The 21,037-nt window shown below is 40.2% G+C and overlaps 1 protein-coding gene across 1 annotated transcript in view; it reads right to left on the bottom strand.

Moving 5' to 3' along the window:
* Positions 1-21,037, bottom strand: part of LOC126268590 (surfeit locus protein 1) — a 61,201-nt gene that overhangs the window by 18,694 nt on the left and 21,470 nt on the right. Inside the window, exons 4-5 of the mRNA XM_049973922.1 lie at positions 8,585-8,785; positions 8,010-8,177 (exon numbers count right to left, since the gene is read on the bottom strand). Of these exons, the coding sequence (XP_049829879.1) occupies positions 8,010-8,177; positions 8,585-8,785 (369 nt within the window). The remainder of the gene's footprint in view (positions 1-8,009; positions 8,178-8,584; positions 8,786-21,037) is intronic.

The following is a 21,037-nucleotide window of genomic DNA, read 5'->3' as shown; positions in this document are numbered from 1 at the left end:
TGTGCAGGAAATTGAATATGACCTGTTCGAAAGCTCCATTGCAGCATTTATGCGTGATTAGAGAGGTCAACATTTACATGATCAACACTGTAACAGAAATATTTTGAGATGGATGTGGTTAAAATTTACTTGTGAAAAGGACAATTGTGAACTGAAATCTGATTAACTGCTCTTATTCACATTCAGTCACACATCTCCACAAAAGCATACAAATCTTGTTGTAAAATCTATTTTCAATCTAAAGCAATACCGCAGTAGTTAAAAATAATCAAACAGAGAACCACAGCTGGCAGCCATGCAGAAGCACACTACAATATTCTGCCTTACCAGATATGTAGTAGGTCAAACATAATATACCAGCTTAAAACTCACACAACATTCATCTTAGAATCAGATAAAACAGAAGTAGTACACAATAAATTTGTTGGTTCTACCACTGGATGAGGAAAACATGCATAATAGAGGACACTGTCTTATATGGAAATGCTTTAAAATTAGTTTCTGTCTTCAATGCAAATGGGAGGAAGAATGAAAGAGTTGGATTTCCAGGTTCACTGATTGAAGTTGCTTGTTCCTTAATTCTAACCACTCTACCTCCCACTGGCACATGACCTTGTACCTCAACAGGGAAGTGACAACAGCACGTCGAGGGATGGCATGAGCCACAAATTTCTCACTGAGGCTTCCTTAGCTGCTTCATCCGTAGCATCATTTCTCTGATTTCCCGTTTATCCTGTTAGCCAGAATAACGATACCACCTATTGTTACCATTGTAACAGGAGAAAATATTCTAGGATATCCTGGACTTTTACATCTGCTGCATGCAGAGGACAAGAATAGTCAGAAACGCTTCCTTGGTTAATAATATTAACATGATCAACAAAACTTCTGGGGCCTTTATTGTTCATTTTGTATAATTGTATTAATGATCTTCTAAAAGCGTACAACATCAAACTACAGAAACTGCAGGTAGGAATACCAGTAACGATGGAAAAGAGAGATAGGTACTTACTACAGAGAAGACACGATAAGCCGCGGACAGGTACAATTAAAAGACGCTTCAATAAAGCTTTTGGCCACAGCCTTCACTGGTAACACAAACACACAAACACAAAAACAAAAACACAAACACAAACACAAACACACACACACACAATCATTCATAGACACAAGCAAGCACACCTCATGTACACATGACCACCAACTCCAGTATTGTGGACTAGAATGCAACTACCACGAGAAATGCAAGCAGCACTCTTGAGGAGGCAGGGAAGGGGCAGGGATAGTAGTGTACTGGTGGGGAGAGAGATGAATGCTGTCTGGTGGAGTGTGCAGGGACTAGAATGCCACAGGTGCAGCATCATGAGATTTGGGGCAGAGAGATATGGGAAAAAAAAGGGGGGGGGGAGTGGAGATGAGCAACGAAAGACGCAGATTCATTGGCAGAGTGTGGCAAGTAAACAGGGTGGGAGATGAAAATGGGAAGGAAATGATAGGTCAGAGAAGGTAGAAACTGTAGAGTGGAGAGTGTGGCGACAGTATGTAACCATAGGTTGAGACCGGGACAATTATGAGAGCGAAGAAATTGTTGCGAGTATAACTCCCATTTGCGAAGTTTAGAAAAGCTGTTGGTGAAGGGAAGGATCCAGATGGCTTGGGCAGTGAAGCTACCACTAGAGTCAAGTGTTTTATGTTCAGCGGCGTGTTGTGCCACATGATGCTCTCTTTTGCTCTTGGTCACAATTTAGTGGTGGCCATTCATCCTGGTGGACAGCTGGTTGGTAGTAATATCAGTATAAAAACCTGTGCGATGCTTGCAGCAGAGATGCTAAATGACATAGCTGTGTTCACAGGTGGCCCACTCACAGAAGGGTAGGATAAAAGTGTGACAGAAATGGAACACGAAGGGCTGAGTGTGTGGATTGGGCAGGTTTTGCACCTGGGTCTTCCACAGGTATATGATCCTTGTGGCAAGAGCTTGGGATTTGGAGTGGAATAGGGATGAACTAGGGTGTTGTGGAGGTTGGGTAGGCAACAGAACACCACTTTAGGAGGGGTGGGAAGTACCTCAGGTAGGATGTATCTCATTTCAGGGCATGGTAATAGGTAATCAAAGCCCTGGCAAAGGACACAGTTTAGTTGTTCCAGTCCCGGGTGGAACTAGGTAACAAACCTCCCTTGAGGCTGGTTATTGGAGGTGGTGGGAGGATTGGGAGTGTGTAGGAAAATGGAGATCTGTTTGTTGACTAGCTCTGGGGGTACCTTAGCTTACAAACTTTAACCCACATCTACTTCTCTTTTAAAGGGAAGATATATACACAAATCTTTGGCACAGCCATGGGCACCTGCATGGCAGACTCCAACGGCACCCATTTATGGGCCAACTAGAAGAGACCTTCCTAGCCTCCCAAAACAGCATCTCCCAGTCTCGTTCTGGTTCACTGATGGTATCATCATGATATGGACTCAGCATCTTATTTCCTATCCACCTCATGTTGTCCTCAATCCAGTGTGCCACATTCCTAGATGTTGACCTCCTCCTCTATGACCAGTCCATCTACACCTCTGTCCACATTAAACCTGCCAACCACCAACAGTACCTGCTTTTTTATAGCTGTCAGCCCTTTCACGCCAAAAAGTCACTCCCGTACTGCCTGGCTACCCAGGGGTGGCATATCTGCAGTGACAAAAACTCCCTTGCTCAGAATGCAGAGGGTTTTACCAAGGGCTTCACAGACATGCACTACTCCCACAGCCAGTCTGCAAAAAGATCTCCATTTCCCCCCCACACTGCCAATCCTCCCACCATCTCCAATAACCAGCCACAAAGCAGTGTCCCCTTCATCACATAGTACCACCCTGAACTGGAACAACTGAACTGCCAGGGCTTTGATTACCTATCATCATGCCCTGCAATGAGGGACATCCTACCTGATATACTTCCCACCCCTCCTAAAGTGGGTTTCTGATGCCCATCCAACATCCACAGCATCCTAGTCTATCCCTAAGCTAATCCCAATCGCAACCCCTTGCTACAAGAATCACATTTTCTCATTACACAAACTGATATTTAAAGTTTTGACATAAATATCACACACATGCCTGCCTTAACATAACACTAAGAAAGACAGTTGTCATCCAGTTCTATTGCACCCCAGGAGGTTGGTGGAAATTACATTCTACTATATGTGTTTCACTATGTATTAAGAGGAAGATATTATTTTTGAAGTAATTTATTAAGCCATGTATGACACCAGAACAATTCATTACCAGATCACTCCCATTATGTCCCCAGATAACAGCAGTTGTCTTCTGTGTAGTTCTTACCATAAAAAATACACATTGAGTAGCAGACAGGTACAATTAAAAGACACTTACATAAAGCTTTCAACCACAGCCTTCATCAGTAAGAGAGAGGCACACACCATTCACAATTATTACATGGGATGCAAGTAGCAATTGGGAAACGGCAGGGAAGGGGAAGGGATAGCAGTGTACAGGTGGGGAGAGAGATGAATGTTGTCTGGCAGAGTGTGCAGGGACTAGAGTGCCAAGAGGTGCAGCATCAGGAGATTGTGGGGCAGGGAGATGAGGAGGAAAGGAGGAGCAAAACAGGGGAGGAGCAGGGAAAGATGGGGGGATTTGTTGGCATAGTGGGGCAAATAAACAGGGTGGGAGATGAGAATGGGGAAGAAATGGGAGGACACAACGGGTGTAAACCGTTGGGTGGAGGGTGTGGGGACAGTATGGTACCACAGGTTGAGGAAGTAATAATTACAGGAGTGAAGTTTTGCACCTGGGTCATCCACGGGTATTTGATTCTTGTGGCAATGGGCTGGGATTTGGAGTGGCATAGGGATGAACTAGAATGTTTTGGAGATTGGGTGGGCAACAGAACCCTATTTTAGGAGGGGTGGGAAGTATCTCAGGTAGGACGTCCCTCATTTTAGGGCATGGTGATAGGTAATCAAAGCCCTGGCAAAGGATGTGGTTCAGTTGTTCCAGTTCAGGGTGGTATTAGGTGATGAAGGGGACACTGCTTTGTGGCTGGTTATTCGAGATGGTGGGAGGAATGGAGATCTGTTTGCAGACTAGCTCTGGGGCAGGCCATGTCTGTGTAGGCCTTTGTGAAACCCTCTGCACTCTGAGGAAGGGAGTTTTCGTCATTGCAGATACGCTGTCCCCGGTTAGCCAGGCAGTATGGGAGTGACTTATTGGTGTGAAAGGGCTGACAGCTATCAAAAAGCAGGTACTGTTGGTGGTTGGTGTGTAATGTGGACAGAGGTGCAGATGAAGCCATCAGAGAGGAAGAGGTCAATATCTAGGAGAGGGTGCACTGGGCTGAGGATGACCACATGAAGCGGATGGGAGAGAAGGTGTTGAGGTTGTGAAGAAATGAAGATAGGGTGTCTTGGCCCTGAGTCCATATCATGATGATACCATCAGTGAACCAGAACGAGACTGGGGGATGCTGTTCTGGGAGGGTTGGAAGGTCTCCTCTAGATGGCCTATAAAAATGTTGGTGTAGGAGGGTGCCATGCAGGTGTGTGGATTTGTTTATAAGCCTTCCCTTCAAAGGAGAAGTAGCTGCAGGTTAGGATAAAGTTACCTTGCAAACTGTATCCTAAACCACAACTACTTCTCCTTTGAAGGGAAATACATACACAAATCTGTAGCACGGCCATGGGTGCCCACATTACACCCTCCTAAGCCAACATTTTTATGGGCTGCAGATTTTAATGGCTGCTTTACTACCCAAGCCATCCAGATCCTTCCATTCACCACGTGATTTTCTGAACTGCACATATTGGAGTTTTTTTCTTTATCCGCTCCCGTAACTATCCCACCCCCAAACTACAGTAACATACTGTCACCCACCCAACAGTCCTCTCCCCTCCCTCTTCCTGCCCCCATCCAGTCACTTTCTCTCCATTCTCATCTCCCACCCTGTTATTTGCTGCACTCTGCCAACAAATCTGCCAACCTTGCCCCACTCACCTACTGTTTTTTTTTTCCACCTTTTTTCCCCACCTTCCTGCCCCGCAATCTCCTGATGCTGCACCTGTTGGCATTCTAGTCCCTGCGCACAGTGTTTGTCTCACTCTCCACACCGTATACTACTATCCCTTCCCCGCATCCTCAAGATTGCTGCTTGTGTTCCACTTGATAGTTACATTCCAACTTGAGATGCTGGAGTTGGCAGTCGTGTACATGAGGTGTGCTTGTGTGTGTGTGTGTGTGTGTGTGTGTGTGTGTGTGTGTGTGTGTGTGTGTGTGTGTGTGTGTGTGTGTTTTACTAATGAAGGTTGTGGCCAAAAGCTTTATGTAAGTGTCTTAATTGTGCCTGTCTGCATCTTAATACGTCTTCTTTACAACAAGTACCAATTGTATTTTCCTACATAGTTCATATTTCTAAATGGAGTTCCCATTGTTTGATATTGTGCAGTTTTGGTATATCATTAATATGAAGATGGAGATGGTAGACCTCATCTTATGGTCAACGGCAATGGTGATTTTAAGATATGATGACCTAGTTAAGCTGTAAACAGTGCATTCACAGTTCAGTTGATGCCACAGAATAGCCTTGCAAACTGAAACAGATATGTACAGTCCCCTCTGCATGTCATCTAGGTGAAAAACTTTAATATATCCAATGGATTTAGGCTGTATCCAATGGTTGTAATCCTTAAAGTGTGATAAACATAAAAATGAGACCTGAAAACCTTTTCAAAATTGAGAGGTACTACATTTGGAGTACATGTTAGTCAAAAGAGCAATGGAGAGTACATGCAGGTCAAAAGAGCAATGGAGAAATTCACACAAACAAATTTCTCTGGTAAAAACTGAAAACCTCTGCTACCTGTATATTAGCTCATAGTTGCAACAGGCAATCACTCTTCCTGAGCAATGAGCAGTCACATTAAGACTTACGAAGTGCTGAATGTAGTAGTGATAGACACAATGTATGAACATAAGAAAGTATATCGAAACATGCACACAATATAATTAACATACTGGTACATTTAAAACACATTTGTATGGACACAACACTCTTGTCTGTTTCTGCTTGACAGCCTATCACTAACTCTATTTCTGAGTAAAGATTTGGGAAGATGTCATCAAAAGCCCCTTTTTGGAGTTATTCGTGAATATTATATTTCAAGACGTACTGTAGGCCACCTATGGAGCTTGTGTTTATTTACATGTGGGATTCACAGCCTTATGCACACCCATCTGGTTGATGTTCCACTTGTATCAGGGGGCAGTAACTGGAAGAGGGAGAGTTGAGCATGAGGTCTTCACCAGAAAATGAACCCCCCTCCCATAAACACACACAAGCACTGAAGTAAAGCATTGTGTGTCTTCTGGTGACACAATGAGGCACTATACAATTTGCTCCTGGGGTAGATAAATGTACATTCCATATCACAGCGTGTGCAATGAAGGCCTCTGCACACAAGAAATATTACAAATGTGGTGGTTGAAGAAACTTGTATGTCCTCTTCTGCATCAACAAATAATATGCACCTATTTACCTTTTATTCTTTGATTGTCTTCTCTTTCTGGAAGATAAAAGGACTCCTCCATGCTTCAGTAACCTCTTCATGCTTCTAAAAATCTCTAGTTTCTGTGTACTGTTGCTTCTCATTACCACACTGCCACAACACTTAAGGGTACAGTATAGTTCTGCAACAACAGGATATTCCCCCCATTACCCTGTTTTGGAAAAATTGGTAGCTTCCTGTGATGATATTATTTTTACTAATAATTCTGCATCATTTTTAACAACTCATAGTAACTGGGGTGTATCACATGTCCCACAAATTGTCTGCTAATGAATGTTTTGTTGACTCAAAATACACCATCAATTGATGCATAATGCACATTGAAGACACACCCTCAAGATGTTCAGTATGCCATCACTGCTGGAAGTCTACTTATGTCAGAGCACAGTGTCGCTTGTCCACTCATTGATAGCTGACTATGATAGCATCATCATCTTAGTTCAAATCTGGAGATCTGTCAGTTAGCTAGTATTATTATTCAGAATTGTGAACCAAAGTTTATAGTTCAGTATTGTTCAAAGTTATAAAAAGTTATTGTGTTCTGTGATAGTACCATATAAATATATCGACATTCATGTGAACATTGATTGCTTCCAAGTTAAGAATTCAATATTAAAGAGTTTTACTGAACTTTATTCATATTTTAGATGTGTTGTAGTAACCACTTGACCTTCTCCAGAAGAAAAACTATTGAACTTTAATGTAGGCTAGCTGCAAAATATATAACAGTACGTACTATCCTAATGATTAATGGTGTTAAGTGGATATACTTGTTCTCAGTTATGGTTACAGACCCATCCCCTAAGTTTACTGTAATGCAGGTCTAGTGGATCTGATCAGCCCCTAGCTCAATGAGCCCAAGTCTTCTGAACTCAAACTCAACTTCTTGAGAAGCTTATAATTTGGCACAACCCTGAAAGTATACGTAGCTTATGAATTACTACTGACACAGTGAATAGCCCCCCCCCCCCCCACCTTCACCCACCTCCATAACTCCTGTTACTCAAGAGAGCTCGGGAGACAGCAAGGTGACAAAATTCCATGGGATCAGCCCCTACCCCTAACTCCCCCACAACCAAAGTGCTGGATTCAGCTCTGGTTTAGTGTCTTAGTCACTAAGCTATCTCACTTGGTCATTATAACAATTATGATCAGTATTTAGTTAAATGGTAGGAGGCAAGGGGAGAGAAGATTTGGAGGGTGGGAGGGAGGGAGGGAGGGAGGAAGAGGAAAGGAGGGAGAGTAAACAGTAGCATTATCAATAGAGGGCTGTGGGAATACCACTGACATTTTAATTAAAATTGCACTTAGATACTGTTATTCTAGGACCGATATTTCATTGTAATAAAATGTATGTTTACACTTCAATTAATTACAAACAACGGTTCGGAGCACATGACTCACTGAAAGGTGAATGTGTGCATAAAGTACTACATTCTTTACCTGTAGAACCATGCATCTGGTTTATTGGCAGGCATGAAAGGAGCTCTTTTTTCACTTAGCCTGACAAGCCCAGTGAGCTCCAGTTCTCCTTCTATCTGACCAGCTTCTCTGGTTCCTGGATTTTTCTGTTTACTGGGAACCCATCCACGGTTCACTAGAATTGTGGAACTGTAAAACAAAATGGCCTAATAAGGTGAAAGTAGACTTGTAGTACACTTACATTTCTGCTGTACAATAAAGCCATTACTTTTTTATCAGCTACACCAGCTATATTATTACAACACATAAATGAATCAGTAAAAAAAAATTACAACTGCAAGAGCTATTAGGTACCTTGCTTCATACATCTACATACAATGCTTAACACATTTCTTTCATATACATTTGTAGTATTGATTTCTGAGACTAATGAGCCATTAGTGCTCTATTGGATTACTTCTAAAACAAATTTAAGTTTTCAAACCTCACAATATTCTTGTAAGATCAACTACTATTTAAATACACTCACCCTGTCTTTTTTCTATACTATTTTTAATCTCAGTAAGAGAAACATTTATTATACATGTAAAACTTACTTTCTGTCACTCAGTATGAAAGGTGTCACCACACAGTATCCTCCAGACTGTCCTTTGGTATTTTGTGACATAAGACTACCTTGATTTGCTGCATCTCCATCCACAATAAGTGATCGAGGCCCCAAATACAGCTCATGTGAGTGATCGAACCTGCCCTTCACTCGCACAGGATAATATTCCATCTTCTCCAGCTCAGAAAGGCTTTACTTCCAACAGACATGCAAAAGCAGGTGTACAAGTTAGAACAAAAAACTGTGAATTAGCACTGCAACTGTTGCAACACTGGTTTAAAATTTATATTACAGAGCTGTGCAAATACAATGAATATTGAATTCCTTAATTAATTGAAAACTCACACAATATTCTAGGGTGGATCACACAAATGTTTTGAATGCAATCCCCTTGTAGACAGACTGCATTGCATACTATGTTTTTGCATTTTATGAAGTGAATAACTGCTTTACTTGACATTTAAAGTAAGTTGCTAATCTCTGCACAATTTTGAAATCTTATTAAGATCTGGCTGAATATTTGTACAAATATTGTAGGAAAGTTCTAACAAACTAAAAATACTTTTGGATTAATGGAGACCGCTCACCAAAAAGCAGAAGTTATGACTCAACAATCCCGAATATTCGAACATCTTTTCTCAAATACTTCATTAGAGATATCTGCATAATCTGCAGAGAGTCTGAGGTTTTATTAATATTGTTGAGCAGGTCACTAATACAGACTGACCATTTTAAGTAGGGGAGCAGCATCCCTCAAGGGAGTGTTCCAAGTATAATGGCATTCACCAAGGCAATGAGCAGTATTACGTTCTTGGTGAGAAGTTGCATATAGTATTCCTTGTTTGTGGATGACTCCACCATCTTCTGTGCATCCTCAAACCTTGCAACAGCCACTCCGTTATTTCACTTGATGACCAGGCAGCTGGAGAAATTGTCAAACAGCACAGGTTTTAAATTCACTTTGGAGAAAATTGTTTGTGTTGATTTTAATTGCTTGCACACTCTTTAATTTACCTGTTTTGAAACTGGGGGATACTGTTCTCACAACTTAAAGAATTAAAACTTAGATGCTTTAACACTTTAATCACCCTTAAATGTGTCATAGGTCTTGTGGGGCTGACAGGGCATGTCTGCTCCAACTTTATAAAGCCTTAGCATGACCATGGCTTGAATAAAGATGTCAGATTTATAGATCAGCCAGACCTTCATATCTCAAAATCCACGATAAGGTTCACCATGAGGATATTAAGACTGTCAACAGGCGCTTATTTCACGAGTCCAGTTGCTTGCCTGTGTGCCGAGGCTGAGCCTCCACTGTCTGTTCAATGTCTTCTTGTGGTATGCCAAGCATATAGGGATGTTTCCACCTCAATTGCCCAATTGCCACAGGAATATTATTCCACAACTGCCTGTGGGCAACAAAGCCATTTGGGATTTGAGTGAGGGATATCCTTGAGTTATTACATGTGGAGGGCATTAAAGTCCACAGTCAGAGATGGAGTAGAGGACCCACTGGCTACTACAGACTTACCACCTCAGATTGTATTTTTAAAGTTAAATTTAAGGAGAGTTTAAACTTCCAAATTAATTTTATTGGTGTTTACACAGATGGGCCTAAACAGGGGGTTTTCATTAGCTACTCCATCATGTTCACTAATATTGTTCTCAGGTAGTACTCCCAGAATGGTTTTCATTTTACTGTGCAAAACTTTCAGATGGACCCAGAACATAGTAAGGTGCAATAAGTCCAGAACACTCTCCTCCTGTTTCAAAGGTAGGAAAAAGAAATTTTCTGCAGATACACGCGGATCCAAGGAAATGAACTTGTTGGTGTGGTGGGCTGCCAAGGAGGCTTGCTCCCTTCCACCACCTGCTTGCTGTTATCAGCAGATTGTAACCACATATGTTTCCCAGAAAACTATATGATGATGGAAGGTTCAGTGGCTGGATGTGAGGGGGTTTTACCTCCTGACCACGATGAGCTGAATTAGTAGCCCTTAGAGGTCTTGGAGTGAAAAACTGCCCACAGATACATGGCTTTCTCTTTCATCGTGAAAAACCCTAGTGTATCACAGATGTGGAACACAGCTTTGGGCACAACGTATTTTAATTGAGTGTGTTTTATATAATGGCCTGAGGGTAGACATGGGTCTCCCACAGGACCTGCCCCCTATTTTAACTCGCAATGAGGTGAGTGTTTTAAGATTTTGTATGATATTGGGTGTGAGATTTTAATGTGTTGCTGATTGGCTCTGTAAGTCACATTCGAAGTAGTCACCTGGCCATAGCCATCTGTCATCTTTTTAACTGTGTCTGTACTGGTATTTTATCCTTGTTTTTATCTGTTAACTCTGCTATGCTTTGTCTGGCTTTTAGTTAGTTATTTGTAAATCTCTCGACATAAAAGTTGTACAGTAAGCTCCCGTTTATCCTAAATGATCGAGACAGCGGCTGGTTCAGATAACGAAAATTTCAGATAAACCAAAGTCCCCCTGTTTTCACATGTGAACCACCCCAAATTGCGTCAATACCACAAAATATGATCGTAAAAGGTGTGTAGGGTATGTAGAATGTCACTGATATGGTTGTGATTAAGTCTGTATGTTTTTGACTGAAAAAATTGTTTCGGCATTCTCCTCAGATCATTAACACTTAACTTAAATTTTGTTTGCCTGAGGTTCATTGAGGACTGAACACTCAAGTTTCAAGCTTCACAAAATTTATTTGCATTAGTTGACAACCGAACTGCACACACCACACGTAAACAAAACACTGACTGACCGACCTCTCGCAGCATCGCTGCGTCACTTTATATAGAATTTTAACAATAAATTTCAAAATAACACATTATTAATTTTGTACAATTTTGATGTCAAAATTAAAATTTACAAAACAAAAGGAAACTGATGTTACAGATGTTGAAAGATGTATTGAGTCTTTCAAATGAAACCTCCCTTTACTGTTTTAGTTGACTGGGCTACCCACTCATTCCTCTGAGTGAAACTAGTCTGTAGTACTTTCATTGGTTAAACTAAAGTAGTGTACACAAACGGGGTTCATATAGCCCTACAGGAAAACCCCAACCCCAGACATATGTGATAACATCTCAAGGGGTATGCCAAAGTTAAAATAAGCATGTGTGTTCACTTAATTATGTACTGAATATATGAATTCTCCTGTCATTTAAAATTGATTAATTCATTACTGAAGTTTAGGTTGTTTCAGATGTAATTAATGCATGGATAATTTAAGTTAATAACATCATCTCTGCTGGGCCCACAGCTTGCATAAGGTTGTAGTATGACATCCTCTTTATACTTTTAACAAAATTAGCTGCAAATTGTTTATTTCTTGATGATTACATAGGTTCATAACAAGCTGTTTCAGCACATGCACCATTTTCAAGTGCTCCTGTTGACATTATATTTATAATCATTTTATTCTATGTCTATTTAATAGTACTATGTGATTTTGTCTTATATAATACAGGGTGCATCAAAAAAATGTATACACACTTTGAACTGTCATAGACAATTTATTTCCCGTTCTACGAGGTTAGATATCTGTGAGAAAGTAATGTTATGTTTCTTCAACAGGTGGCAGCAGTGGCAAGGAAGTAACTGCAACATGGCGGATGTGCATTTGAGCTTTGAAGCGCAGAAGCAGATAATTAAGTGGTGCTGGAAGTTTGAAAATGTAGCTGTGGTTCGAAGACAGTGAAGAAGTGAGTATGGTACAGAACCACCTTCAAGGTTAACAATTACACGTCTACGAGACAAATTCAAAATACATGAAACAGTGTGTGATGTGCATAAAGGTTGATCAGGGTAACCTTGTACAGCTACAAGTGATGATTTCACAACTGCGGTCTTGGAACTGTTTCAGCGTTTACCTCAAAAATCTTCAAGGCAAGCAGCACGTGAGAGTAATGTAGGTGCTAGTAGTGTGCTACTCATTCTGAAGAAAGGCAAGTTTCGTGTGTACATTCCAAGGCTGGTGCAACAGCTAAGTGTCGACAATCCAGATCGAAAGTTAGAATTTTGTAAATGGGTTCAGGAAATGGTGAGACGTGAACTGGGATTTATGGGCAGTATAACTGTCAATAGGCACAATTGTGTGTACTGGGCTGAAGATAATCCTCACATTACAGTTGAAAAGACTGTGAATTTGCCTGGTGTAAATGTGTGATGTGGTTTGTCTGCAAGGGGACTCATTGGGCCTTTCCACTTTGAAGGTACTGTTACTGGAGAAACGTACCTAACAATGCTTGCTGACTCCATATTCCCTGCCATTCGTGCATCATACCGTAATGAAGAGTTTTACTTCCAACAAGATGGCGCCCCGCCACACTATCATAGGGCGTACGAGCATACCTGGATCACAATGTGCCAGGCCAGTGGATAGGACGCAGGGGACCAATCGAGTTTCCTGCACACTCTCCAGACCTCATGCCACTGGATTTCTTCTTATGGGGCACAGTAAAATATGAGGTGTACAAACGTAAATCACGTAACCTGGACACACTTTGGAATGAGATTCAGGCGGTGTGCACAGAAATCTAATTGGACACTTTGGTACGATGTTCGGAATCAGGGGTGACTCATACTCAGAAATGTATATTGATGCTGAAGGCCACCAGTTCGAACATTAATCACATTTGCAAAGTACATTTATTTTTCCAATTGGACTTTAAGCTTTCCATTTCCAGAAATTTAACATTGTAGAATGGAAAATAAATTTTCCATGATGCTTCAAAGTGTGTATACATTTTTTTTGACACACCCTGTATTTATGTTTAAATGTAGTAACGTCCATACAATATCTTGGAACATAATTTCTTTTTATGTACTATGTTGTTAACATAGTAACGCAACACCATAAATGAAAACAATGGATAACATCATGACTACACATCGATATAATGTGCAATATCTCTGACTACTTGACTAAGTGTGAACTTGTGAACATAAAGCACCATTGGAACAATCCATCATTTTACAAGTGTAAAAAAAAAAAAAAAAAAAAAAAAAAAAAAAAAAAAAAAAAAAAAAAAAAAAAAATCTATGGAAAGTAAATGTGTGTCTTATGTCGAGAACAGGGTACATAAAAGAACTTACCACATTTTACAGGCTATGAGATGCACTTTTTTCTTTGAAAAGTTGTCTCCAAAATTCAGGTTCATCTTATACTCTAAATTAATATAAAAATGTCCAGTGTTTAATATAAAATTACCGCCAGTCTTAAAAATGGCCATATATTTGATGTCACAGGAAAGCTATCTCTACCTGGCAACACGATTCAACTGGCATCAGCACTGCACCGAAGGCAACAAACATGAGTAGCGGGGATTCACAAGCTTGCTAACACTGTCTCTCTTCTGCCCCACCATCACAACCCCATAAAAATGTCTAGCCTAAGACGTGTCATTGCGGTCTACCGTGCCGGTGAACTTGAATTGACAGTGATTTGTGTTATCGATAACATAACAATGGTTTTGTTAACAGCTAGTTTTATAACTGAAAAAAATAAAAGGTATTCTTATGATAGTGGGCTATAAATTGAAAGTTATAGCATATGCAGAACAACATGGGAACAAAGCAGCTGACCTGCATTTTAGCCCTCCACCAACTGAAAAAAAAACATTTTAGTAGAAAAAGAGAGACTATATGTCTATATGTGCAAATGGAGGACTGAGTGGAAAATGGCCAAAATTAGAAGACGACACATTGAAATGGATTCAAGTGTACACAAAATGGCATTTGAATTAATACAAAAATTATTCAAATACATGCTTGTAAGCTAGCGCTATTGTGGAACTCAACAGACTTTATGGGTGAAGTTGGCTGGTGCTATAAGTTTATTAAGCATCAAACTTTTTATGCAAACCAAAATCAAAATATCTCAGAACATGCCATTAAAGTATGAAGAGAAAATATTATCTTCCCATCACTTTATTATCCAACATAGAAAGAAAGCCAGTGTGAAACTAAGCCAAATAGCAAATACGGACAAAACTCCTCTGACATTTGATGTGTTGAGTAACAGCTATGGTCATGAAAGGTGCTAAAACTGTAACTATAAAAACAAGGGGATATGAAAAAAATGCACTACTCTGTTGTCAGTTCACATTGTGCTGACAATACTAACCTTAAGCAATGATCATTTTCAAGGGAAAAACAATACCAAAACCTCCTGAAATACCGCCAGTAACAGTTGTTCACATACATAACAAGGGATGGATGGATGACGCTATGAAATGGATGATGGTATGAAGTTATGGATTAACAGAGTCTTGGAGGGAAAGAAAGGTGGTTTATTGAAGAAGAGTTCTCTTCTTGTGCTAGACCAGTTTAGCAGTCATTTGCAAAACTCTGTTAAAGAGAAATTGAGACAGGGAAGTACAGAGCTTTCTGTTATTCCAAGAGAATTTACTTCACAACTGCAACCTCTGGATGTTTTGGTAAATAAACCATTTAAAGTGTATATGAGAGAGGAATGGAATAAATGGATGATGGATGAAACCCAAAATGAATTCATGTCGAAGGAGCTTTAAAATGACTTACAATCAAACAAGTGTGTCAGTGGATAAATCAGTCATGGTGTGGAATGAGAGAAGACATTTTTATTACATCTTTCAAGAAGTGTGCCATAAGTAATGCTCTCGATGGCAGCAAAGACCATCTTATAGTTGAAGAGGACAATAATGATGATGAAGAAGAAGAAGAAGAAGAAGAAAATTCAGCTGATGGTTTTCGTAGATTTTAAAGGTCAGTTTGGTTTTATAAGCTAAGAATGTTTTTTAGTCTGGTTTCAATCTAATAATAAAAATGGTAAAAATGTTATTAAAAAAACTGCTTAAAAATTATGGTCATCTTATAGCCCATAAAATATGATACGTTCTAAGATGATTTACAGGTGTCATTCCATCTAGATGTACGTATAATATAAGATAAATCTCATAGTACTATTACAATGACATTGGAATGATCCATAATTTAATGACTGTAAAATAAATAAATAAATAAAAATAAAAGGAAAGAAATTAATTTCACCATTATTCTTCTATAGGAAGTAAATATGTGATCTATGTTAACAACATAATACATAAAAGAAGTTACGTTTCAAGATGTTTTATGGATGTCACTCCATCTAGATGTAAAATAAAATGTTATAAACAAAGGTAATGTCAACTCGACCACTTGAAAATGGCACACATGCCAAAACAGGCTTGTCGTGAACCTCTGCAATCAACAAACAATATGCAATCTGCAGCTAATTTTGTCAAACTTATAGGGAATTAAGCTGATGTTTCGTTAGGGTACAAAACTGAGCATGTAACTTCGCTCAAGGGAATGTGAAAAAGAAAGAAAAAATTGTCAAATTTTAATTACAGCTAGCATTCTGTTCTAATGAAAAATTATGCTCATCATACGTTAAAAATCATCTGAATTCAAATCTTCAATATTTAACAGGTGTTTATTTGTGTGGTAAGTAGTTATACTGCACAGTAAATTATATCATCACCTACACGGGTACAAATCACACCCCTGCTCACAAACCTGTTTACATTTCACAGCTTGTGAAAAGTAGCAAAAAATAGTACTTCATAGGTATTAAGAAGTACTATTATCATTCACACATCAGTACTTCAATTCCACAGTTAAGCCTATACTGTATACTGCCAATACTGTAAATAGTCTGTACTTCTCTGAACCACAGTGGACAATAACAGGATCCCATTGACCTCTGGCACATTCAATCCTGTGGGGGAACAATTGATCATTTTGATGTTATTACACTGAGGTGTCAAAAATCATGAAATACTGATAATATGATTTGCGACTTCTTTTGCCTTGTGTAGTGCAGCAACTCAGGCACGGACTCCACAAGTCATTGGAAGTCCCCTGCAGAAATACTGAGCCATGCTGCCTCTACAGCCATTTATAACTGAAAATATTCCCGGTGCAGGATTCTCCACTGTGTCTCACATTGGGTGACTTGGGTGGCCAAATCGTTCACTCAAATTGTCCAGAATGTTCATCAAACAAATCACAAACAATTGTGGCCTGGTGACATGGCACATTGTCATCTCTAAAAATTCCATCATTGTTTGGGAACATGAAGTCCATGAATGGCTTCAAATGGGCTCCAAATAGCTGAACATAACCATTTCCAGTCAATGATTGGTTCAACTGGACCACAGGACCCAGTCTATTCTGTGTAAACATAGCCCACTCCATTGCAGAGCCACCACCAGCTTTCATAGTGCCTTTTTGACAACTTGGGCCCACGGCTCCATGGGATCTGCACCACATTCGAACCTTACTATCAGTTCTTAGCAACTGAAATTAGAACTCATATGACCACGTCCTGGTTTTCCAGTAGTCTAGGATCCAATTGAGATGGTCACAGGACTAGGAGAGATGCTGCAGGTGATGTCAAGGTGTTAGCAAAGGCACTCGCATCTGTCACCTGTTATCATAGCCCATTAACACCAAATTTTACAGCACTGTCCAAACGGATACATGCGTTGTACATCCCACATTGCTTTCTGTAGTTATTTCAAGCACTGTTGCTTGGCTCTTAGCACTGATAACTCTATGCGAACGCTGCTGCTCTCTGTCTTTAAGTGAAGGTTATCAGCCATTGTGTTAAGAGGTAATGCCAGAAATTTGGTATTCTTTGCACACTTTTGACACTGTGGATCTCAGAACATTTCCAAAATGGAATACCCCATGCATCTACTTCCACTACATTCCACATTCAAAGTCTATTAATGCTCATTGTACAGCCATAATCATGTTGGACATCTATTCACATGAATCACCTGAATACAAATGACAGCTCCATCAATGCACTAGCCTTTGGTACCTTGTGTATGCGATACTACCATCATATGTGTATGCAGAGGGAATCTGATTTCTAGTCAGACATCTTAACCACTCGGCCGAGACTGCTAGTAACAGAGGCTTCTCTCGACATGTGAAATTATTATTGTTTAAAGCAATATGGTGTCTCCCTAGTCCACGACATTTGTCACTTCAGTGTAAATCATAATTGTTGGCTCACTCTTACAGTCTATCATTGCTGATATTGTCATTCTGATATTTGCTTTTCACATTTTGAAACTGTGTCAATTGAAGAAATTCAAAGACAATTAACGAATGATAACAAATATTTTCCTGATATGCTGCAGTACATTCTTAATAAACAAATGATTAAGTCACCAAACAATTAAAAACTATTGTTATCCTGCATGCTTTCTGTTTATGTCATTTCAGCTTTTACCAAAATTGAATTATTGATGATGAGTACAAACCAGCTGTGTGTGTGTGTGTGTGAGAGAGAGAGAGAGAGAGAGAGAGAGAGAGAGAGAGAGAGAGAGAGAGAGTGTTTCATTAAATTTAAATAAAGTAATTTTTCATTTGTTTAGGCAATTGATGCAAACCAGCGACAAGTGGGAGAGAGAGAGCTTCAATAACTTTAAGTAAACTAACGTTTCATTTATTTAAACATAAATTTACTTCACAGCATCAGTCATTACAGTTTTGGTAATGACCAAAAATTTATGTTTAATGTCAGAAGTACACAAAATTAATGTTTAAGTAAATAAATGCATGAATTTAGAAAATACTTCACTTTTATAAATACACCTTTTTGATGTCCTTTTGAAATAAGATATATTATTAGTGTGCAAAAAAGTTGGCAACCTAGTCATGTTTCGTGTATAACTGAAAACACTGAACAAATTTGTAAGTAAAACTACTCAAAACCAGAGATTCAGTGAAACATTAATCCAACTGATATAACTATCAGAAACTTGTCCCAGTCTGTTGTCTCACATTGACTCAGACCCAGAGTGTGAGTGAACAACATTAATATTCATGGCCTGACAGACTAGTTTCATTTAACTGAAAAAAAAAAACAACAATCAACTAGACAATCAGCTGTTAAAACCCGTCAGTTGTACCATCACTACTCACTGTCATTTCAGTAAGAGATACCATTATTTTATGATGATATAGTCTACTGGCGGCTTTCTAAAATGCAAAGAAGCCCACACAATTTTCTTCAGGTTTTATTAGGAAAAAAAGACCAGAATTACAATCTACAACCATCCCTTCAACAGTACTTTGGCCATGCATGTCATTCTACTATTTAAAAATTTCAACTGTGCCTCAGAGCAAGACCTGTCTTTGACACAGCAAATATCAACATTCAGTATCCCACACCTGGCAATTCTTATGTCTCCAATTTTATCAGACTTCTCAGACAACTTTGTCAATGAGAATGTTTAACCTACCTGCCCCTATACAGCTATATTGGACATTTCCATTGTCTCAAATGACTAAGATTCACTGTGTATAATTTTTTAGAGGCTCTATTTTTAATCTAAACACTGTGCTCTTTATTTTGCAATGTTTAACTCCACATACATTTATTACACAATGAACAAAGATTAATCTTCTAAAACACATGTCAATGCTATTACTGTTAGTAACGAGCAGACAAAATAAAAATAGCCTCAAAAATATTTACAATAAGACTGATGCAGAACTGACCCTTTCATCACAGAAGATGCTGAAAATGGCTACTATCAACACCAATGCAGCACTGTGACCAATTTATCAAACTCGTAGCACCTTCGCCTCAGGGATAGCAACAATAGCATTTTCATTGTTCTGCTGAAGCTCTTCCAGAATGTGACAATTATCTGACTGTGTCTTATAAGTAACTGGGTCGGTGATGTAGATTAATAAAAGTGTTATGTTACTCCTCTTCACCTCCGAATGTCCCTCCGAATGCTTCCCTCCACTGCCAAATTTAGGAACTGGATAATGAGTTCAAATGATAACAGTTAATGATAGATCACAGATAGTGCAGTTTATCACTGAAGTCATTATTAATTTCAAACCAGCTTCATAATGTCCCACATGCCACAATATAACATGAAATGCTTGAAGCTTCAAGATCATATAACTGTGGCATGAAGACTGAATCCACTGCTTCCAGACATGCACATCTCATGCAAAAGTGGCCAACCAATGACAATCACAGGCCTCACACACCACTGTGCTTAATAATGTGAGAACACAGAGCAAATAGTTGGCCCGAATATATTATTCACACACACACACACACACACACACACACACACACACACACGGCTGCAGTCTCAGGCAACTTTAGCCACTCTGCAAGCAGCAGCACCAGTGCATGATGGGAGTGGCGACTGGGTGGGGGTTGGGGAGGGTAGGGTGGGGTGGGAAGGACAGTAGGGTAGGGGTGGCGGACAGTGAGATGCCGCTGAGGAATGTGCAGGAATGAGGTGGGGAGATGGTTGGGGGGGGGGGGGGGTAATGGAAAAGGAGAAAAGTAAAAAGACTGGGTGCAATCGTGGAATGAGGGCTGTATAGTGCTGGAATGGGAACAGGGAAGGGGCTGGATGGGTGAGGACAATGACTAACAAAGGTTAAGGCCAGGAGGGTTACGGGAATGTTGGATGTATGCAGGGAAAGTTCCCACCTGTGCAATTCAGAAAAGCTGTGGTCATCACATTTGCAGTGATGAGCAGTCCCTCTTGAAATATAGTGAGGGTCTCACAGAAGCCTTCGCAGATTATCCTTCCAAGCTTGTACAAAACAAATTCCCGTGCCTTACCTTTCCAGTCTCCCACCACCTCCAAAAGTTCCACCTCTGGACAAAGAGGAGCATTCCCCTTGTAACTCAGTACCACCCAGGACTGGAGCAAATGAATTACATTGTCTGCCAGAATTTCGATTACCTCTCGTCATGCTCTGTAATGAGAAAAGTTGTGCCCACTATCCTTCCAACCCTCCCACAGTGTTATTCCAATGTCCACCAAACCTACACAATATACTTGTCCATCCCTACACAACACCTGCTCCCAACCCCTTATCTCATGGCTCATACCCCTGTAATAGACCTAGATGCAAGACCTGTTCCATACATCCTCCCACCAGCACCTACTCCAGTCCGGTCACAAACATCACCTAACCCATCAAAGACAGGGCTACCTGTGAAACCAGTCATGTGATCTACAAACTAAGCTGCAACCACTGTGCTGCATTCTATATGGGCATGACAACCAACAATCTGTCTGTCCGCATGAACGGCCACCGACAAACTGTGGCCAAGAAACACAAGCGGACCACCCGATTGCTGAGAATGCTGCCAAAAATGACATCCTTCATTTCAATGATTGCTTCACAGCCTGTGGCATGTGGATCCTTCCCACCTCTCCACGCCTAAATTCCCAAACGCACATAGCTGCCTCACCCTCTCTCCACTTCGTCCCTACACACTCCCCAGCAGCACTGCACTGTCCACCACACCTACCTCACTATCCCCCCCCCCCCCACCTACCCCGCCCAGCTTCCTCCTTACCCCCACCCAGTCGCTGCTCCCATCATGCACTGGT

Source organism: Schistocerca gregaria, chromosome 1, assembly GCF_023897955.1.
Source record: "Schistocerca gregaria isolate iqSchGreg1 chromosome 1, iqSchGreg1.2, whole genome shotgun sequence".
NCBI classification, from domain to species: Eukaryota; Metazoa; Arthropoda; class Insecta; order Orthoptera; family Acrididae; genus Schistocerca; species Schistocerca gregaria.
The sequence above is the reverse complement of the archived record's forward strand: the minus strand, read 5'-3'. Positions and strand labels throughout refer to the sequence as shown.